Consider the following 23046-nt stretch of genomic DNA (forward strand, 5'->3'; position numbering starts at 1 on the left):
TTTCCATTTCATAAGAACCTCTCCAAAGCAGAAGCACATTTTTGAGGCATCAGTATTTCCCACAGAAAGAATATTCCATTTTTCACCCAATTTCAGTCATTTCATTATATCAATGTAATTGAGGGTGACAGCAACAACAACAACAACAATAATAATTAATAATAACACACCGACAAAAAGCCTGCTTAAGCACCCTGGGAAGAACTGGCAAGAATGAATGGAAGTTGCACAACAGCAAGTTCTTCCTCCTAGCTGGGCTAGGAAAGTCAGAAGGACAGCTTAGAGGGATCAGTCACCCCAGCCTCATCACACTGACTGTGTCATGCCCCCACCTTTTAGTTTAAACACCTATAAAGCAGATGGTAGTCCATATATGAGAGAGTCCAGTTCTCACCATCATTTCTATCTATAAAATCCCCAGACTGAGACTTCCACCTAGATAAAGTGGGACTGGTTTAAGCGAAGGGCTACCTTGTATTTAGGTGATATGCCTTGCAGGGAAAAAAATGTCACTTTTAAGGTCTCCCTGCAGTCAGCGGGATGTCTGAAGGATTAAACGTGTGGATCCCATTTAAGTTCAGATCTTCAACTAATCACCTGCAACTGGCCATACGCTCTGTGTGCCCAGCTCCACTGCTCACACCCATAGGTAAATCCTTGCAGAATTTCAGCACTTGCTCTGTAAAGCAGGATGAAATTATATTTCTATATCCAACCTCCTGATTTTTCTGCTTACAGTCACAGGCAGGACTGTCTCTTTCCACGCTTACATACACAGCCTGGCACACTTTTGATATTAACTGAGGATTCCAGGTACAAGCATCAAACAAATAATAAACAAAACTTCTGTGTGAAATACGGCTTCATAACTGAAGTGAGCATTAGGCCTGGAGCTGTATGATGTAGGAAAGGTGTTATTGAGACCTATGAGACATGCTGCTTGGATTCCTTTATTATTATTGTATTCTTTCTCCTCTCCTTCATTTTCTTTGTTTGTAGACAAGGGGATGGAGAAGAGGAAAGCCAGGAAGTTTATAAAAGCAAGAAAGAAAGGAGCTGAGGCATTTTGTGGAGATCTTTAATGACATTCTGTATAATTTGAAAGTGGGGAAGGAAGGGGGGAGAGAAAAAGGGAATTAGCAAAAAAACTGGCAAAAGAAAAGTGGAATGTGGAGAGAAGCGTGTGGATGAATTTTAATGCAATCAGAAAGCTGTAATAATGGTAATAAAGGAATATATTCAGACGTCAAGAGAGGGAGAAGGGAACAGGACCCGCGACGCCAGAATTTAAATTAGACATAGGCGTATAATTCTCTTTTCTCTCCCCCCCCCATCCCCCCCCCCCCCCCCCCCCCCCCCGCCCCTTCCCTCAAATGAAGGAAATGGAATTTTTAAGCACAGCGAAAGAGGGATTAACAATTGGCAGGTTTTCAGCCCTTTGTCTTTTGGCGAATCCCATTTAATCACTGTCTTTAATATTAAGGAGGCTGTGGCCGTGCAGGGCTGTCTCAGGCTTGGGGGAAAAGGGATGATATACAGAGGAAAAGAGAGATAACACTTAGGTTCAGGCAATTGTGAGGAAGTGTTTCAATTACCTCCACTGAAGTCTTTAAAAACTGAAGTTTAATTTGATCTGAAATGTCGTCTGAGCTCCTGCAAGAGAAAATATGTCCTTCCCACCTCCCTTCCTGCCCATGTCTTTGCTGTTTCAATAGTCTTCGGTGCTCAAGGCTGGAGTGGTACCACGGATTAATGTCCTGGCCTTCTAGGCTTCTGGAAAGGGTTTCAAAGCCCCAAAAGGTCACCAGTGAGATGAGTTTAGGAACTGAAACTTATTTTCCTGACGTACCAGACTTGACACCACTGACCCTGCGGAGTTCATCAAGAAGCTTCTAAGCTCTGCTCTGAATGAGCGTGAAAACCAATCAGCCCTTCAGGCTCAGCCTTGTTTGGCCACAGAGTGAAAAGGGGATGTTACACATAGGAATTAAGATGTGTTAAATTCCCCAGAACCAAAGGCTGTAGGAGGTGTATTCAAATCTGAGCTTCCTCTGAAAGATAAGTGTAAAAACCTGAATACGTGTTTATTTGAGATATCATTTGATAGTGCAGTACAAGACAGGTTTCTCCTTTGCCTCCTTCTTCTTCAGGAAATCCATCAAGCTGGGTCAGGGAGACATCAGTAGATCTGCACGAGGAAGAAGCCCAAACAGCCATGAAAAACCCTACAAAGTTTAGTTACAGCACAGCTGCACACCTCCAGACTTAGATGCTGAGTCTCCTTAGGTACTTTTCTCCCATGAACATTTCTGGTGGTGTTCCCAGGACATGGTAACTGTAAGCAGAGGCTGCCAATACTAGGGAAAGAGGCATAATCTTTTTTTTTTTTTTTTTTTTTTTAAAGGATTGAAAGGCTGATTTTAATTCAGATATCCCTCATATTATGGAGGGATGGTGAAGAGAAAGTGGGTGTTTGGGTAATGTGTTGAAATTAGAAAGATCAGATTTTGACTCCTGAGTCTTCCTAAAAAGCATCGCCCCATGAATCGTTCTCAGAAATATACCATTTGGGTGTTTCAGATAATGAATAAACTTCAAAGAATTATGATCTGCCAGGCACAAAACAGCCAGAGTCTTTGTGCTTTGCATGACACAAGGTTTTAGACTGCTCTCACCACCAGCTTTCCTTAAACAAGGGCTACTAGTAAAGCGGGTTGTTGTGAGTTGTTTTCCCAGCTCAGTATCAAACCCGTAAAACCTGTCATTTAAGATCTGCACAGGGAATAGCATCTCTTGGCAATGGACAGTTGTGATGGCACAGTTCAGCAAGTCAGAACTCAAGATATTTGTCTTGGGGTTATAATATTTTCAGCTGTACAAGAAGAGTCTGCTGTAAAAGAATTGTTTAGGCTATGCCTTCATGGCAGGGTTTGCTTGGCCTGCTGCCCAAGTTTTGTCCATAACCTCTACGCATAGAAGAAGCCTGAGTGTGCTTTTGTCTGAACTGTGTAGATGAGGCTGTAGGTTTACAGTTTGATTTCACTTCAGTGCAGGTAGACAGCAGGTCTTGCCATAGGAGCACAGTCCACCCAAGCCCAAAGAGCACTCATCCTCCTAGTCTGAAACATCTTCAACAGCTTTTTCCACTTTTTGACCTAGCTCTGCACTCCATCAATTGTGCTCATATGCTTGCTATCCCAAACCATTTCTGGACATGGTTTAGCAGCTGATGCAGACTGAGGGCCTATTCCAGTTCCCTGTCAAGCAGGTCTCTCTGCTCAGGAGGATAGGGCTGTAGTATGGAAGAGGAACCCAAAAGCAGAGAATAGGGCAAGACACATTTGAATTTAAAATATTACCTTAGACTTCCGGTTCACCAGTTGGCAACATGTTTAATTTCTTTCCAGTTGCTCATAGAACCAATAGCATTCAACATCTGTGTTCTCTTGGACTCATGCACCTAGATCACTGCAGCATTGTCTCCAGGGACCACACCACTTCAGGACATGAAAATGTCTCCCTGAACAACAACTCCAAGATCCACAGTCACTGTCATTTACAAAAGCAGGGCTTTCTGTTCAGAACTAAACCCTGTCATGACTTACCCCCACCACAAACTCCTTTTGCATGAAAAAGGAGTTGGGGAAGCTCCAGTCACTTAAATGTGATAGAAACCATTAAAGGCTTCATCCATAGGTCTGACCACCTGCCTGCCAGATGTCTTCCATTACTACTGCTTGAGCTACCTGTATTCCTGGCATGTGGCAAACACTGAGCAGCTTCAGTAACGCCCAATTTTGCCTGGTGTAAGTACCAATTATTCTTTTGCAGATGGGGAAACTGAGGCTGCTTTTTGCACTGGGTAATTTATGTAGCCCATATTTCCAACAAAGCAGCTGTTCTTGGCCAAGAAGTATTATAAATATTCAGTAACAGTGACTACATGGTGAACCCTTTCTCTGGTACCAGGAATAATAGAACAGTTTAAGGGAAAAGTGATTTTGACTTTCACAACATCCAGAGCATGGCTTGAGGTGAGACCCATGAGTCCCAAATACCAATCTGAAATGTACAGACAGGAGCTTCGGCCAAGCCCTTGCACATCCTCATGGCTCCGCTCTTACATGTCCCTGGAACAGGGTCCCCAGGGAAATGGTCATGGCACCAAGCCTGTCAGAGTTCAAGGAGTGTCTGAAGGATGCTCTTAGTCACATGGTTTATTTTTACGTAATCCTGTGAGGAGCAGGGAGTTGGACTAAATGATCCTTATGGGTCCCTTCCAATGCGAGATATTCTATGATTATGTGATCAGGAGTGATTTCATTCTTTTCCAAAATGAGATCTAGGGCCTGTCCATTGAAAATAGTTTGTGGCATGTTCAAAATAAACAAAAGGGGGAGTTTCCTAACTCAACGCATAACTAAGCTGCAGAACATCTTGCTGGAGGATGTGGTGGATGCTCACAGTTTACATGGGTTCAAAAGCGCTCTAAACAATGATATGAAAGAAGGAGACTTAAAAACCTGTTGCATATTAAAATAAACAGTGCAGGCTCCAGAAGTCCCTCAACTGCAGAACCCTAGAGTCCATGACAATATTTGGGGGGATTAACAAAATTGCTTCCCCTGTTCTTGTACTCTTTCCTAGACATCCACAACTGACTATTACCGGAGGCAGCACACTGAGTCAGACAGACCCACTGTCTCTCATACAGCTGTTCTTTCTCTCTGCATACAGGATCCATGTCCAAGTCGAGGCTCAGAGTGCAGCCAAGCAATTAAATACAAGAAATCCTTCAAACTAAGTTTTCAGCAGCAACAGTGGAGAGTAACACACCTGTGGGATGAAGATTTCTTCTTTGTGCAGGAGAATTATGCTCCCACACCTGGGCTTATATTCATTTACGCTTGTCCCCATCACACAGCTGTTCAGATTAGCTGTTACTCTCTCTAGCCCGGGTGTCTCAAAGCCTCTGTCTTCAGCAGTCAGAGACCGGCAGCTGTGCAATCATATCTGCTAACGTATGGGATATTAGGAATCTGTTAAGCAAAACCAAACCAGGGAGGGAGGAAGGGAAGCGATCAGCACAAAGAAATCACTCCTACTAAGATGTGATTAGGGATGCCCCACAACACCCAGCTGCAAGGAACAGGTGAACTCAGCAAACATTTTAAAACCTACAATAGAATTAGCCCCTTGTGGGTGTTGTTTGACATGGGGACGAGGAGTGAAAAGCAGGGAAATAGGAGCCCATGCAGGTGGAAGGAGGGTTTGGTTGTTATTGTTTGCAAGTAAGTAGTGGTAGGTTTCCATTGTTCCCAGAGTGGGTTGGGTGTTTGGTTGCTGATGTTTTTTTTCCCCTGTCCTAATTTTTGAAACACTTCCATTTTACAAGGTTCATGTATTTTCCAGCAAGGTACCATGGAGAAGATAATTAGCTAATTTACAATTAGCTACAACAGAATTCGTAATCGCTTCCCCTGTGGAAAGGGCTGTAATCATCATCACAGAGCTGTAGGACTGCTGTGAAAATGGCAATAGAAGTGTGCAGCCCCGGCCCCAGGAAATGCCCTGCTTTTAGCCTATTGATCCACCTGATTAGCACGGGTTGAGGGGAGCAGCAGGGCACTCTGGCTGGAGAGCAAAGCCAGTTTGAGTTTGTAGCTTTGAGCTTAGGGCCTAACCCAAACTTTTGTGATGTTCAGGGCACCTGCAACTCACCCCTCTGCTCCACAGTTCCTCCTTTCTTCTTTGGCCAGAGGAGGATACCTTGTCCATGACTGTCCCCCCCAAAACCAGGTTTATATCTCTCTTCCATCCCTGTGGCTCTGGCAGACTCCTGATCCCACTGCATGGTTTGGGGGTACTGGTGAATGAAAAGTTGGACATGATCCAGCAAAGTGCGCTTGCAGCCCAGAAAGCCAACCATATCCTGGGCTGCATTAAAAGAAGCGTGGCCAGCAGGGTGAGGGAGGTGATTCTCCTGCTCTGCTCTCATCAGACCCCACCTGCAGTGCTGCATCCAGCTCTGCAGCACAAGGAAGACACGGACCTGTCGGAACAAATCCAGAGGAGGGCCACAAAACACAAGGTTTTGTGTTGGAGCACCTCTCCTATGAAGGCAGGCTAAGAGAGTTGGAATTGTTCAGCCTGGAGAAGAGAAGGTTCTAGGAAGACCTTACGGTGGCCTTTCAATACTTAAAAGGGGCTTATAAGAAAGATAAGACTTTAAGGGACAGACTTTTTAGTAGAGCCTGTTATGATAGGAAAAGGGTAATGGTTTTAAACTAAAAGTGTATAGATTCAGACTAGATATAAGGAAGACATTCTTTATTGTGAGAGTGGTAAAATGCTGCAACTGGTTGCCTGGAGAGGTGGGAGATGCTCCATCCCTGGAAACATGCAATGTCAGGTTGGATGGGGCTCTCAGCAGCCTCACCTAGTTGAAGATGGCCCTACTCATTGCTGGGGGGTTGGACTAGATGACCATTAAAGGTGTCTTCCAACTCAAACTGTTCAATGATTCTGTATGATTCTGTGATGGACAGCATCAATGCCACCTCCTCTCCCCTCTCAAGCAATGACCAGTCAGGACAGCAGGCAAGGAAGATCCACTCTGCCTCTGGCAGCCTCTCTGGTAGATGTGCCACTTGTTCCGGTGCACCAGCATTTTCTTCTTACCCTCAACTGCACAGAGAACTTCTCTAGGCTGCTCGTTTGTTCTGTCATGGTGCCAAGGAGATAAGCTTAAAGGCCTTCCCAGTGCCTGGACTGAGGCTTTACCGCTGATCCCTCACTGTGTGTGCAAGCAATGTTTGAGGAGGAGGGGAATAGCAGCAGGGACAAATAATTATTAGCTATACAAATAATGGAATTAATTAGCATCTGGTTTCTGAAATAAAGCCATGCAGCAACCTGGTCCTAATGCTTAAAAAGCCAAAGGCATCAAATAACATCAGAGAGCTGCTCTGGTGAATACCATGTGCGTAGAGAAGATGCTTGTTCCCACACAGAAATATGCAAATGCCAGTTTTATTCTTGCACAAAGAAGCACACACACTATCTGTGTGTGATGCCCTGGCAGGGAACTCAGGATGAAATAGGGAGTCTCACAGTTTTTAGAATAAGGGGTTTTGTGGCTAGAAGGGACCGTCGTGACCTTCTGGTTCACCCTCTTGATTAGCCTGGGCCACAAAGGTGGTAGATCCGTCCCTCTTTATTTCCAAAGCCTTGAATGCAGTGTTCTAGATGGTAAAGCTGTCTTATGCTTTCCTGATACAAGGATTCAACCTCTTTGTTTTGCATGAGGAATATGAGAACACAAGTGTATTTATATACTGTTATCTAAATGTACCCCCACGCACACACATACATTAGCAAGAGCTAGCTGGATAAACACAAACCTGTGTCGTGTCTCTCTATGAGTGACCCTAATTTTCCCCCAGTCCCTCCGCAATTGCTGTGATTCTTGTTCTTGTCCTCTTGCTCCACAGAGGGTCAAATATCCTGCATCTCATTGTCCCTTCTGTCTCTTTAATTAGTGCCCGTCCTCCCCCTTCTCCCCCACACTCACATGTCCCCCCCTTCCCATCTCCTCTCAGCACTTGGTTTGCAACGCTCTATTATTTCACCTTTCATGCATGCCGCCTCCTTCGCCCCGGCCCATCTGACACCTCTGCCTTACGCTTATCATAGAGAAATAACATTTAAATACAAATAGAACAGGGAATAATTTAACCCCTATTTGCACTAGGGAAGGTGCTGAAGCTTCATATAAACACAGCTGGGGAGATCTGCAGATGCTGTGTACTCATCTGACAGGTTACATTTCTTCACCACTGTGCCTCGCAGCCCACCCTTCCTGATGGGCACAAGCCTCTGTCGCTGGCAGAGTGGTCAAGAAAAGGGAAGCCTGGTTTCATGGTGATGTTGGAAATGTCACCAAGGGGACATCCCTGAGAGCTCTGGTTTGCCATTGCTGTGGCCTTTCTGTCCCTACCTGTCCTCCTGGGAGGAACAGGGGGTGCTGGCTCCTGTTATTGCTGTGGTTTGTTTATGGCAAAATGGTGTAGACTTGAGATAAACTTAATTTCAGTATTATCAGTGTGCCTCAGGTTTCTCATGGGAAGGGCCTCATGGTGCACCAGCAAAAAACTCCTTGGCTCTCCTGGGCATCACACCAGAGAATTTGCTAGCCATGGTTATTTCCATGGGCCAAACAAGCATGGTGGACTCAGGCTGTAAGGAAAGACTGATAATGGGGTGAGCACTAGTAAGGGAAAACAAAAATGTGGGGAGAAGAGGATTACATGGACACCACATCCAGCCCCCACGCTGCAGGGCACTGTCACTGCTCAGGCTGCTGCTGTTAAGGGTTGCCTCTACAGAGAGGTTAGTAAGGTTTCTTCACCAACATGTGATATATAGGTGTGAGACAGAAACAGAAACTATCATTTAGTGCATGTAATAGACAGAAACTTGGACAGGCCTTTCTTGAAAAAAGCAAAAGGGAGATGCTCAGTTCAACAAGGCCAAGTGCAAGGTCCTGCATGTAGGTCAGGACAATCCCAAGCATCAATTGGGTTGGGAGGAGAATGGATTAAAAGCAACCCTGAGGAGAAAGACTTGTTAATGCATGAGAAGCTCAACATGTCCCGGCAATGTGCACTTGCAGCCCAGAAAACCAACCGTATCCTGGGCTGCATCAAAAAAACATGGCCAGCAGGTCGAGGGAGGTGATTCTCCCCCTCTGCTCCGCTCTGGTGACACCCCACCTGGAATGCTGCATTCAGCTCTGGGGTCCCCAGCATAAAAAGGACATGGACCTGTTGGAATGAGTCCAGAGGAGATGATCAGAGGGCTGGAGCACCTTTGCTATGAAGACGGGCTGAGGGAGCTGGGGTTGTTCAGCCTGGAGAAGAGAAGGCTCCGGGGACACCTTCTAGCAGCTCCCAGTACATAAAGGGGACCTGCAAGACAGCTGGAGAGGGACTCCTGACCAGGGCGTGTAGTGATAGGATAAAGGGGAATGGCTTTAAGCCGAAAGAGGGTAGATTTAGATTAGATATTAGGAAGAAATTCTTTGCAGTGAGGGTGGTGAGGCACTGGGACAAATTGCCCAGAGAAACTGTGGAAGCCCCAGCCACCTTCAGGAGTGTTCAAGGCCATGTTTTATGAAGCTTTGAGCAAGCTGGTCTAATGGAAGGTGTCCTTGCTCATAGCAGGATTGTTGGAACTACATGATCTTTCAAGTCCTTTCCAACCCAAATCATTCTGTGTTTCTATGGCCTATGCTCATATGTGCATAAATACTTGATGCAAGGCCATGTGTGCCCTTGTGGAAGCTGCACAGAATAGATTTTCATCATATATGTTCTTAGACATGCTAAGTAGCTCACTGACTTGATTTCCCTCATAGGGAGGAGATAAAGGCTGCTCCTCATGGCTCCTTTTGTGTAAGACAAGATGGTACTGTGAGGTACCATTCCTTCTTCCATGGCCATTGGCCGCTTAGGCTGGAGCATACAGTGATGCCCACAGCTCCAGCTGGGGACATCCCAGATCATGGGCTCATGTCCAGCCCCGTTTTGTCCCTCTCTTCTGCCCTTGGACAGGGCTATTTCTTTCTCCTTGGCTGTGTTCAGTTTGCCCCAAATCCCAGGTCTCAGGGGGCCTGATCTGAAGGTTTCTTTACCCCTCAGTCCCACAATCTTAAATGAGGATGACAGCATCAAGCTTGGCAAGGAGGTCACAGGGGACTGAGTCTGCCCAGTGTTCTGAATTTCAGATGTTGGTCCTGCGATGCATAGAGTTGGCATAGTATATCACTGAAAGAGAAGGAATCATGGGACTCAGTGAGGTGTTATGGGTGGACCATGGGTGGTAGGGATGGACCCTACACCCTGCAGACAGGCAGAGCGCTGGGACAGCTTGATCTGGGGATTGCTCTAGGTTTGTGTGCAGCCTAAATGTTTGGTTTCTGTAGGATGCAGAGTGGCCTGAGAGATGGAACAGCAAGATACTACTGTCCATTCTCATTCAAGGACACTGGAAAAGTCTGGTGGGAAGCATCTTGGCATACATACGCGCTCAGACATGTCCCACTGACGCCAGCACATCCTGTCTTCATTTTCTCCTGGTAGTCTCATGGCCTTGTTTAGAGCAAAGTAGTTGCCCTGGTGCATGGCATGACAGCTTTTTGTTTGGGACTTGGAAGAGCAGCATATGGGGACACTTGGGGTGTAATAGGCTCATATAAGCCCATTAGAGGATAAACTGATTAGCCAAGACCTGGAACATGCTGAATGGTCCCAGCTGTTGGACCCTGCCCTCTCTTTTCCCACCCTAGATCTGTGAGCGGTGGTGTTTAAAGATGCTGCTGAGCTCCCTGGCAGGGCTGGGACTTGAAAGGTAAATGCAGCACTTTGTTAGAAGCACCTCTCAGAGAAAAAAATCTTGTTAAACTGACTCATTTTTTATCAGCCAAGTGTGTGATTGTGAGGATTTCTGAAATGGCAGATGTGACAAATGGTTCCCCTGACAACCCAAGGCAGTTTTTCAGGAGAGAGACTGGGCACTGGTTTGGAGAGGGAGCTGGAGGTGATGTCCAGGCAGTGCTGAGCCCTGGTTGGCCCTGGGGACCCCTTCATGCCATCTTCTCTGGAGCAGCTGGACCAGAAGCCCCTGGGGGAGGTAGTCCTCACCCTTAGTCGAGCCTGTCCCTGCTGGTCTGATGGCCACTTCATGGGCAGCTCACCAAAGCACTGCATCTTCTGCCAGCCAGCTCTGGGGACAGGCATCACCATTCCTAGCGTCCTGCAGAGATGTAGGAAAGGGAACGAAAAAAAAAAAAAAAAGATTAAAACCAAATAAAACAGAATATAAAATTAAGTGGTTCCTAAAACACCTGGTTTTAGCTTTGCATAAACTAAACCAGACAAGGCAGTTTCAGGCCAGTTCCACACTAGAGAGTTTTGCTGACAGAGGAGGGATGTGATTTTTTTTTTTTTTAATGGTACATTTATATTAGCAAAAAGCCTGGTGAAAATACAGTTACATAGCTATAGAAGTGCTTTTGCTGATGCAGCTTGTTTGAAACAGCAGAAACCATATAAAGTACAATATAACAGATGCTTCCTCCATGCTGGAAGTATTTACTAGACACAAACTTTCCAGGCAAAGCCTTTTGCCAGTGCTGTTCCCAGTTCATTACCTCACTCTGCCCCATTCCTAAAATATCTCCCATCTTCCAGGACAGCTGGTGTCATTTGGTGGGTGGGTTTTCCTCCAATATCTGGACTACCACTGGAATTTGGACTGGACTTTTTCTCCAAGGCTTTGTCTAGCCAAGACTGAGAGATGCCCCACAGAGCACAAGCTCAACTTCAGTAGCTGCCTCTCTAAGGCTTATACCCCACCTCGGAGAGTCTCTTTTGTGGGTCAGTCTGGCCATCAAGAAAACAGACCTTTCAGACATCCAAAGTACCTTATTTTGAGGTGAAAAGAATCTGCACTGTGTTAGTTAGGGCTTTGTGCATCATCAAAGCCTGAACGTTGTGTTGCCAGCAAAGACCTCGAGAAGCCCCTTTGTTAAACTTTTCCAACATAAAGTAGGCATATTTCTTGCTTTAGCATGCTATCAGAAAGCTAGCGCTGTTTCTCTCTCCTATCAGAAATGCACAGGTACCCTTCATAACCTGTTTTTCCTACCATTTCAACAGCCTAACTGAAGGCAACATAACTCCTCGCTTTCTGTGGGCAGTACACTTTTCGTTTACATGGATAACCTGACTACAGGATTGAAAGCTTTTAATATCCTCTCTTGATATCCACTGCATGAAAAATTATCCTCATCCAAGGCTATAAAGTAATTTGCCAATTTGCAGGTGCATCTTGGAGAGGGGAATTTTGATCAAACACAGGTTGAAGCAGAACAGATTGCCTACACGAGCGATTTCTCAGTGAACAAAAGTGACATAAATCGCCCAATTAGTCAGCTAGAAAAGGTTTGTTACAAACCAATGTTTTGTTCAGCTTTAGGTTAACGTGTGCATTATAACTAAATAAATTAAAAAATCAAACTATTTATTTATTTATTTAGATATATTTATTCAAATTAGTTACTTCTGCTCTGTAAACTGCTCTGAAAAAATCATTGGTTCACACATTTACATAGCCCTTAATGAATGATAAGACATTTATGAATCATGTGCAAATGGCCTGTTTACATACACAATGTAAACTATGTAAATTTCTTTTTTTATTTGTGTAATGCTATCGGTCTCTGAACATAAACCTGATCTAGAGGCATCACTCTGCGCCCTCTGAGGTCCTTCTGCCAACTCAGCAGTCATTAATTTAGTCTGTTTTCACCAACATTTTCTGAAGGTGTTTCATTCTGGACTGAATATCCCCATACCAACACCAAGTCCAGGTATAACTCATAGAATCATAGAATGGTTTGGCTTGGAAGGGATCTTAAAGGTCATGTATTGCCAACAACCCTGCTATGAGCAGGGACACCTTCCATTAGACCAGCTTGCTCAAAGCTTCATAAAACATGGCCTTGAACACTCCTGAAGGTGGCTGGGGCTTCCACAGTTTCTCTGGGCAACTTGTCCCAGTGCCTCACCACCCTCACTGCAAAGAATTTCTTCCTAATATCTAATCTAAATCTACCCTCTTTCGGCTTAAGCCATTCCCCTTTATCCTATCACTACACGCCCTGGTCAGGAGTCCCTCTCCAGCTGTCTTGCAGGTCCCCTTTATGTACTGGGAGCTGCTAGAAGGTGTCCCCGGAGCCTTCTCTTCTCCAGGCTGAACAACCCCAGCTCCCTCAGCCCGTCTTCATAGCAAAGGTGCTCCAGCCCTCTGATCATCTCCTCTGGACTCATTCCAACAGGTCCATGTCCTTTTTATGCTGGGGACCCCAGAGCTGAATGCAGCATTCCAGGTGGGGTGTCACCAGAGCGGAGCAGAGGGGGAGAATCACCTCCCTCGACCTGCTGGCCATGTTTTTTTGATGCAGCCCAGGATACGGTTGGTTTTCTGGGCTGCAAGTGCACATTGCCGGGACATGTTGAGCTTCCTCATTCAAAAAAGAAAAATTATCTACTAGCAGACCATGTCCTGCTTGGACATGAAATACCATCTGCTTGAGCTATCTCATATATTAGTAGACATAAATTAACTTTATGTTTTGAAAAACAATGTATAAAAATATGGGGCTTATTTCTAATAAACTTAAAAAATGTATTAAAAAAACTCATCCAAACTTGTAGGTATATGTCTGTGAGTGGGTATGAATGACAAATTTCCATTTACAGGCTGTGGCTTCCTTTATATCCTGATCTAAAACAGCTTGTGTTAAACATTTTTTTCCCTGCAACTTACTTAGTATTGCAAAGGCTGTTAACTTGTTATTTTTCATTTGGACTTCATTTTTATATTCTAACTTTATCCATATTCCTCTTGTATCATGGTTCTAGCAATGTTGTCATTTCAGTTACTGTAAGCTGACTGCAAAGATTGATCAGAAAAAGTTGATTTGGAAGACTTCAGTGCCTAGATTTTAAGAAGCAGTTAAAGATTTTATATACAATCAAAACTTTCTAGTTTGCTTGTTTGTTTCTCGAAATTGCCAAATTATTTTCAAGTAGTCATTGAACATCTGAGGCTACTAAGTTTTTTCAAGCCAGCCACCTGAAAAGACTAGCAGCTTCTGAAATATGTCACCTTAATGAAATCACTGTTTGTTTTGCATGTGATACTGAGCCATCTTGGCTCTCACATCCCTCCTGAAATATGGTAAGCATCTCTTTATTTTGTTCCAGAAGACAGAAAACTCTTTGTGGGCATGCTCAATAAGCAGCAGTCAGAAGATGATGTGCGCAGGCTATTCGAGGCATTTGGCAACATTGAGGAGTGCACAATCCTTCGGGGACCCGATGGGAACAGCAAAGGTAAGGCGATGGCTTCCGTCAAGCTAGACCCAGGCTCAGTTTGTGTATCATTTTCTGGCGTGACAAAGTCACTACGTGGCTGCCAGGACAGCATCTCTTACATTAGGAGGGGTCACATATGCCGAGGGAAGCTGTTGCTTTGCTGGTTGGTGTCTGCTTGCGTATGAGAGCAAAAAGCTGATTGCACCTAAAAGCACATGCCTCTGATGAGCTATGTCTCACCACATGCAAACTATTAGTTTGTTCACAGCACAAAGCCTTCCCTCTGAACACAGGGCCTCTGCATTCACTCAAGATGTGCTCTCTCCACCCTGTTGAACAGGCCAATTCTTCCTTTTAAACAAAGCCAAGGTTTCTACTTTATACCTTGATTTACTGTCTCTGCCATTATCTCAGCTTATTTCTCACCCACCAGAAACAGGTCTTCCCTGTCTTCACTTGGTCTTTGCATAGATACATCTCAGCCAGTGATCACAATTCCAAGGGTACGGACACTGATTCAAACATTACATTCAGTAGACAAGTACCATTTGAAACCCACAAATGCTTCATTGTGAGACGACGTGCCTTATTTCTTTCTGCCACTGTTTGGCATCACTTGTTACATGGGTAGCATGAAAGATCTTCTGCTACAGCCCAGGTATAAGAATGAGGCTTCTCTCTTGAGTTGGAGGGTCATTTTTTTCCTCCATCAGTCTCTAGACAAAGTAACTTCAATTTGAATAGGAAGCCCTCTTCTTTTGACAGTATAATATGTCCATTAAATATTGATCTGTGTGTAATATATCATAAACTGTGCTGGAATGTGCAGCACCAGAGAAGAGACCAGTCCTGCTGATGCAGTTCATATCTCACTGGATATTTTGACATGTGACAACATCAACCAGCACATTTTTGCAACAGAGAGGTAAAAAAATCACAGTGATACACTGGAGAAAGATATTGGTATTCCGTAAAATCACTGGCAGGCAAAAAAGACTCGCACCAGCATTACAGGGCAGTTGTCTGGTATATGTCAGCAAAGCTCAGCCTTCCTGAGCTGAAAATAAACTGTGGGCACCTTTCTTCAATTGCAGGTCTACTTTAGTTCCGTGACATCCAAATACAGGGGCTGCCCCACTGGAAAACAGTAGGTTAGGTTGGCTTAAAAGAGCTCCAGCCATCATAACAGTAACCAGTTAAGCACTCCATTCACAGAACAAATCAATAAATTGGGGAAAACAACAACAACAAAAAAAAATCTGTCTGCCTCCGCCTGAAATTGTACAGAACAAAATCTAATGACAAATGAGTTAAATAGAGTAATAATAAAGGCAATGATGTCTGAGATTTGCAAGAAACAGATTCCAAAGGAGATCCAACTCACAGACTTGTAATCATACTTGCTCCATCTTTTTTTCTTTCCTTCCCTCTTAAACAATTTCATTGTAAGTCTGAATCTGAGTGGCAGCTCCATATTGCTAACCAGTTTAATTATTAGTGCTAGCGGGCTGCAGTCTCAGGCTTGCGTTTCACTGAGCTGTTCAGGATCAATACTGAGCCTTGACAGAGTTAATATTACCAGCTTCCATTTGCTGGTGCTATTTACTGAGAATGTGAAGCTCCTAATTTACACACACACAGTTACATACACGCACACAGGCACACAGAGCAGTCAATCTAACAGAAAACTTAAGGCTAGTGCCCTTATCTTAGGAGCTAGTCAGGCAAGCCACAACTCCCACAAAGTTATTTCCAGTTTGTAATGTTTTCCATCTGCTAGAAACCAATGTGACACACATTGCTTGTGAGTTACTTAATTTGGGTAAAACCCATAAGGCTTAAATTCGGTCTAATTTGAGATTTAAGCAGATTGTCTAAGCATCAGATAGCAATCAAATCCCATAAACTTCAATCCTACCCAACCTACTACATGAAGTCCCACAGGCATCCCTGTGGTGAGCCTCTAAAGTCTTCCAGGTACCTCCATGCAAGCACTGCTCTCAGAAGGCAGGACCTAGCTTCCCACTTTAATGCCACCACAGTTCAGTCACAGCCAGAAAGCTGCCTGAACCTTGCCTGAGGCCATGGGTGATGTTCTGAACGGTGAGCTATATCCTTCAAGGGGCTGAAGAAACACCTCTTGCATGAGTGACTCAGGGGTAGGCAAAGTGGCTGTAGCATGTAACCAGGTGGTGGAAGAGCTGGGACTGAGGCATTTCCCTGTCTGAAGTGGAGTGCAGAGCCTGTCCTTCCTGGGAGAGATGGGAGAGGCATAGTCCCCGAGCCCCTCTGGGTGAAGCCCACTAGTGTGTAGGCAGGAGTGCAGGAGTCCTCAGGTGAGGAAGCTGAAGTGGATCCAGTTCAGCAAACCAGCAGGACCCACAGCATCTGAATTGCTGCTCCATGGACAGCCTCTTCCCCCCCCACACACACCCGTCCATGCAGCAGTTGTCTACTTCAGTAACTCGGAAAGCAAAGATTTCCCACAGCACCATAAGTTCCACAAGAAAAGTCTTAACACCCTCTGCAATTATAACCTTAGGCCCTGACTCTGCAGTCTCCTCCAAGTTGGCAGGACAGTAAAAGCAGCTCTTCCAGCTTTATAATCTGGAAGTAAGGGAAAAAAACAAACAAAAAACCAAAAAAACCCCAACAAACAAACCACCTTAAACACAGGTATTCGCCTGTTCAGCACAGGTTATATATTTCTCTGTCTGTCAGAATCCCTTCAAACTCCAGATCTGCTTCTGTCAAAGGGATACCATTTTTCTGAGGAGACTGGCATGACTCGCATCCTTGGCTCATAAGATCTTGGAGTCAGTTCTGGTGACAACAGGAAAGGAAGAGGTTACATGCACATTTGGTGTTGTGTACAGAAGCCATCCTATTGAACACATAAACAGAAGGGCCAAAATGTTGGGATCTTTGCTATTGCCTTGCCACCATACACCAGTAAAAGCTGAGTTTTCACTGGTCTTGCTACCTCAAACCTACTGGAAGCAGTAGGAGGGATCCCATTAGTATCTTGGATATTAAAGAAGATAAATGCCTGCTACTCCCTTTGTTCCCACCTTTATCCATCTCCACTGATCCATCAAGTTCCCTAGCACAGGGCTGGATTCCACCTGAAGAGAGTGAAGCCTTCAACATGACAGCATCACTGCAGGCAAAAATCCTGCTCTAAATGCAACGGGTGACTGGAGCTGGAAAGCTTTTGTATATTTGCTAATCAGCATATTCTTTTTAGAGGCAGAAAGTACAAAAGAATCTCTGCAAATAATTAAACACCCTAATTCTGGATTATCTCTGATTAATGAAGAGTAAGGCGCAGTATCTCAGAAGCCCGGGAATGCTGGGCTGTGATTATGTCATAATTGATCCCTATTGTTTCCAGCTGAAGTTTATCTATCTCATTTTCTCATGATTGTCTCCTCTCAGCTCCTTATAAATTAGATCCAACTATTAGCAACAATCATTGTGCTTTTCCTGAAATACATTCCGAGCACAGTGCTGAAAGGGTAATGGAAAGTGAAGGGCTCTTGTCTGTAAGCTAATTTCATATGGGGGTATCATTTTTTAGAAGGGGCCATCACTGCTTTCTTCAATTTCACTTGTACCAGCCCACAGTGCTGATTTTGGGGACCTTTAGGGCTCATTCTTAGAGTTTGCAGGTGGGCTGTTCTAATTTTCACCCTGCATGGTATGGATCCATAAGGATTTGTGGACTTTCTAAGGATTCTGCAAAGGGAATTAAGGAGAGTCATCCCATCATCAGGACTGACATCCTCTGCTCAGCAATCTGCACCCCTTCAGGGGAAACAGCTAGGGCTTTGCAAATTGATTAAAAGCTCAAAAGTCTTTGGTACTAATAGAAGGGGATGGAAGCCAGAACTTCTCAGATCTCTCCCAATCTGTTCCAAAACCTGCCTTAGCATATGGAAATTACTCTTCCTCTCTCTGAGTCTGTTTGCTTGTAGCTAAGAGTGTTAGCAATACTTCCCCCAACTCTAGTGGTGCATGTGACCCTTTGAAGTGTTGATCATTTCTGCACTCTAGCACATATCCATAAATGTACCTTTATGCCCTAAAACCTTATGTAAGAGTTCAGTGTGAGATTCCTCATATGACAATGCAGGCTGGAGAAGTGCTGCATATGTTTCTGTAACGTCCAGAGGAGAGTCCTTATACAGGTGCTGGCTCTGCAGCTATGAAGGACTAAGATTCAGATTCTGGTGGTGGCAAGATGGTAAATCATACCATGTGGATCTCTCCCATCCCCACTTCTTCATCAGAAGCTGTCTCACACTTTGTCAGACCAAACCTGCTTGGAGCCAAGTCAAGCTCTAAGCAGTCTATCATGGAGCTGTACCAGACAGTGGTATGATAAGGTACCTTGTGGGCTTGGAGTAACCCAAATACTTTCTGTAACTTTGGCCTCTGGTTGCTTGTAACTAGTATGTGTGGCTTTCTGACAACTTCTATGTACTTCCTTACTGTTTCTCACAATCCCAGAGGGAGGAGCATTCAGCATTAAGTCTAATACAAATAAAATTAATTTTCATGCAATAAATTGTAAAATTGGGAAACACTTTACCATGTGAAGCTGTGGAGGTCAAAACACAAGCGAATTCAAAATGTACTTGCTATGTTTGTGCCCATCATTGCCCATCACAAGCAGCGCAGGAATTCTGGATGCAGCTTTGACTTAAGAGGTCCTCAGGCTGCTGCTGACTGGACTTCAGAAAGGAACCAGAAGAACATTTGTTTGTTATACTTTCTCCACAACAATCTTTACTGGCCAGTTCTGAGGGTGGAGTACTTACCTAGATGGACATTCATGGTACCTGTGTAACCTTTCTTATATTCTTCTTTTTCCTCTTCCAGGGTGTGCATTTGTGAAATACTCTTCACATGCGGAGGCCCAAGCAGCCATCAATGCCTTGCATGGCAGCCAGACAATGCCGGTGAGTAGCTCTGTAACAAGGGCAAATGAGGGCTGGTTTGGCCTTTGCTGCCCTGGGGCCGGATTGAGGAGGAGGGATGATTTGTCTATGCTCTGTGAACTCGTCTTCCAGGAAGGATGGATAACAGCTCAGGCATGCAGGGCCTTGGGTGTGCTTTGCTTATCAGTGGAAAGGACAGGAAGACACTGTCATTTCACACAGGCACAGAACCCCAAGGGGTGCTGTGTTCTTTCACTAGCAATTCTGATGACCTGAAAAAAAGACAGATGCCAAAAACATTGGGTTGACCTTACCATGAGTGTAAACTTCCAAGTTTCAGAGAGATGAATCAAGTAGAAACTTGTGCCAAAGGGCTTCTTTGTTTCCCTCCCCAAATAACTTTTTGCCAGCATTCAGCAGAGAGCAGCATGTTCACGTGATGGCACTAGAAGCACAGTGATGGACACCTCCCACTGCTATTACAAAAGTGCCTATCTAGGCATAAATGTGGTTCCCTATATCTAACTCTTGAAAGGCAGTCAGACCAACTACTGGATCTTCCAGGAAGCATTTCAGAGATCATTCCATTTGGACAAATACCTAGTAATATGGGGGTTTGAACCTGATAGTTCAGGAAAGTAGAAATGCAGATGTATTTTCTATGGAAAATTATATTTGTACACCATCACACAGACCCAGAGGGATGTAAGACATTCCACTGTCAGCAATGAAAGACAATCTGGTCCAACACGTTTTGGTTTATTATAATAGTATATTATTTTTATTACTAATTATTCACAGTGTAAATCATGAAAGGCAAAGGATCATGGCAACAACGTGGAAAGGATACAGGAAAGCTCATTAAAAAATATTTAGGACTGTAAAATCTCCTTTTCAATAAGATACTCTGATGTAAATTCATGAATTTATTAAAATAAGTTTAAAGTGGGCCTGGCAGATTGTATCTAGATCTTTGCAGGGACAAAAATGGAAAGTTCTTTACAGGGGAAAAGGTTTCTGGAAGTAGCAAATCATCAAGATCTCATTTCTGGAATCACATCTTAGACAAATCAGTTTAAAAATGGTACATGTTTACCAGTGATACTACTGAAAAACTTCTCCTTAAAGATACGGGTGTCCATTTTTTGAAGTATTACAATACTTATAGGACCCTCTTCCTAAAAGTTTCCTTCTAACAATACCAGATGTTGGGCTTGATGCTGGCATCCCATGGTGAAATATGGGCATCTTTTCTCAAACAGGTTGAAGATGTACTTTTAATGACTATCTTTCAAACTTTGACCCAAAGCAATAGCGTCTATAAACTGACATCAGGAATTACAGTTCCATATTACCACAAAAAGGTGTATTAAAAATCAGTCCCTGTCCCCAAAATCTTGCAAACTCGTGTGACAGAGGTGAGAGCAAGACAGGAAAAAAATAGACAAAACCCAAGGAGAGTTGAAGACTTTATCTAGACCTAGTATATCCAAAATACCCTTATCATTTCCCAGCCTTTTTCCTTCCTACTTTTGGCACACTTCAGATAAGTAAAAAAAATACTCATCTATTGACCACTTGGGAGCAGATTTCTGTTCCGTCCTGCTGACATCAACTGAGCTTAGGATGTGCAAAACAATGAAGAACCGGCCATTTCATGGGTCAGTTTTTTATGGGACCATTTTTCCTGTTGACTTGTTTGACTCAAATACCTGTTATAGAAATGTTCTTGAATAACCAGGTCTGAGCATCTGAAAAAGCATAACAATTTAACCCTCACTAGATGCAGATTCCAGGCTCAAAATCAAGTTTCCATGGCTTGACAAATTTCCATTAATTGACTGAACCTCAGCAGCAGTCCACATACCTACTCTTCGTTCACAGGAAAAGCAAGTAGAAAATTATTTTCATCCTCTTCATTATAAGTTAGGTTATATGGCATTGCCTTGTATCTCCCATGAGGTACAAGCGGGCACACAGGCAGTTACCACAGCCAAGTGGACTAGTGAGGGCCTGCGGAGTGACCGCCACTTGGTCAAGACATGGAACACAGTGCTTTTCCCACAGGGCCTCAAAATTTCTAAGGCGCTTTCAATGGGATGGGCCAAACCCTGCAGGTGATCTCTGTTCCTATTGTCATTCTCATGGTGCTTCAGGGTGTGCAGCTTCTTAAGGGCTTGGATGTTCACAGAGAAATGCAGCCACCTCGTGGTGAGATGGCGACGCAGCCCTCGTCCTTGGAAAGGAGGGGTGCACTGCTGCCATCTTCCTTCAGCCCCCCCTCCCATTTCTCTCGCCATTAGGACTGGCCTCATTTGTCTGGCTTTGATGCCAACTCAAAGTTGTTCCTGTGGTTCAGCCAATTTAAACATCTCTTGCCTTGTCCTCGTGTACTACCAATGGGGCATCCATCATCATTCTTGTCAGGTCTCGAGCCGTTCGTTCCTGCGGCAGACTCCTGTTTCTCCACAGCTGTCAGGATTATTGCTCTACTGTGACTTCCTGTTCACACAACATATGTTGCCTAATAGTTTCAAAAGGCAACTTTCTTTTATGAAAGTTTTTTTTTTTTGTTGTTGGTTTTGGTTTTTGTTTTTTTTTTTTTTCTTTTATTAACCTTTCCTTGGACAGGTGCCTGACCGCCATTTGTCAGAAGCCCACTTCTCTGTGCAAGGCACTTGTTTCTCCTAAGGGCCCACTGAACAGGTCCACAGCTTTCCAATTTTCACACAATAAATTCCTTTTAGAAATGACTTTCCCATAATCCCTTACTTTTGAGCAGGCCCAAAGTTCCTTCTGTATCTACCTGCCAAGAGAGCTTTCTGAGGTCTTTTAAAATCATGTTGCCTATCAGCTCATCAGGTTTACACTAGTGTTTTACTTGACCTCTGTGTCCTTCTTTATGAGAGCTCATAACTTTCATGTACTTTTGCAGGCATTTATAATATATTTCTAACAATTATATGCCCCGTACTTCTAGCTCTGGTTACTCTGTCCCCTCCTGTATCTATTCCCCATCCAAATGGAGACCTAAATAGGTCTCTTCATGTGATTCTCTTTGTTTCATCCAAGTCTTGTCCCTAGCAGCCTTATCCACCAACACAAATTCAGCTACTATTTCTATAGCGACAGCTTGTAGATCTAATTTCTCTGCTGCAGGACTGACTCCTGTCAAAACTAAAATCTTGGCCTGTCTTTCCAGCATCTCGTAGTGGATGTCTAGCTTGAACTTTTCCTCCCAAACCCTGTCTTCTCTCTCCTCCGCCTCCATTCTCAATCACTGTGGACAACATTATCATCCTACCTGTCAGTCATACTCCTACCTAGGCATCATCTTCAGCTTGGTTTTCTCCTTCTCTCCCATGTCTTCATATCCCAGTGACAGCCAAATATTGAAAAGTTGTTTTGCACAACACATCTAACACATCTAAGATACGGGCTTGTCCACCCACCTACACAGAATAAACTGTCCTCTGTGCTTCATTATACATGCCTAAATTGCAGCAGCTTCTACCCTTACCTAGAAAGTACACAGGGTTAAAACCTGTACTGCTGTTGCACCTTTTTCACCACCTCACCCACTGTGGAACCTCAGAATTCATTTTGTTATGAATTAACTTCTGGAAGGGGTAGAACAGTACTGCTACCTACATTTTCTGCATAGAGGTGAGAAGTGAAGAGAGTGATTCATTTGATCTGGCTTTAACAGTCTAAAAGTTTGTAATCTAATCTAAACATCCTCTAGGATTCCTATAGAATGGAGAGAGGGAGACATTTCTAGAGAATTGTACATTCTTCCCTTTATGTATCTGTGCTGGGATGGACTAAATCACTTTCTGGGCATGCCTGTCCCTTTCATTAATTTTAATGGAGATCTCTATAAGGGCATTAGAGTGAATACCTGAGATGGGACTCGGCTCACCTAATTTGAGACATCCAGAGGCTAAGAAACTATGTCTGAGGTTGTCATCTAAGTGTTTGTCATCTAAGTTTCTATTACAATCAATAAAGAGAAATAGATATCTATGGAGGAACTCTATTTTACAGAAATAGATTTTGAAACCTGTCAAACCAAAACCCAAAGAGAAGTGTGCTTTTTAGTTAATTTTAGGTGTCGGATTCCTATGGTCTGTCAGTTCTGAAACAGTGATTCTTCATCC

At 44.0% G+C, this 23046-nt stretch overlaps 1 protein-coding gene across 9 annotated transcripts in view; it reads left to right on the top strand.

Annotated features, from left to right (window-relative positions):
• Positions 1–23046, top strand: part of CELF4 (CUGBP Elav-like family member 4) — a 723613-nt gene that overhangs the window by 602428 nt on the left and 98139 nt on the right. For 5 of the 9 annotated variants that reach the window (XM_005436852.3, XM_027801973.2, XM_014278066.3 and 2 more), the window contains exons 4-5: positions 13833–13961; positions 18828–18907. In XM_005436852.3, the coding sequence (XP_005436909.2) occupies positions 13833–13961; positions 18828–18907 (209 nt within the window). The remainder of the gene's footprint in view (positions 1–13832; positions 13962–18827; positions 18908–23046) is intronic. The other 4 variants (XM_027801972.2, XM_027801970.2, XM_027801974.2 and 1 more) reach the window with 1 other exon arrangement.

Source organism: Falco cherrug, chromosome Z, assembly GCF_023634085.1.
Source record: "Falco cherrug isolate bFalChe1 chromosome Z, bFalChe1.pri, whole genome shotgun sequence".
NCBI lineage: Eukaryota > Metazoa > Chordata > Aves > Falconiformes > Falconidae > Falco > Falco cherrug.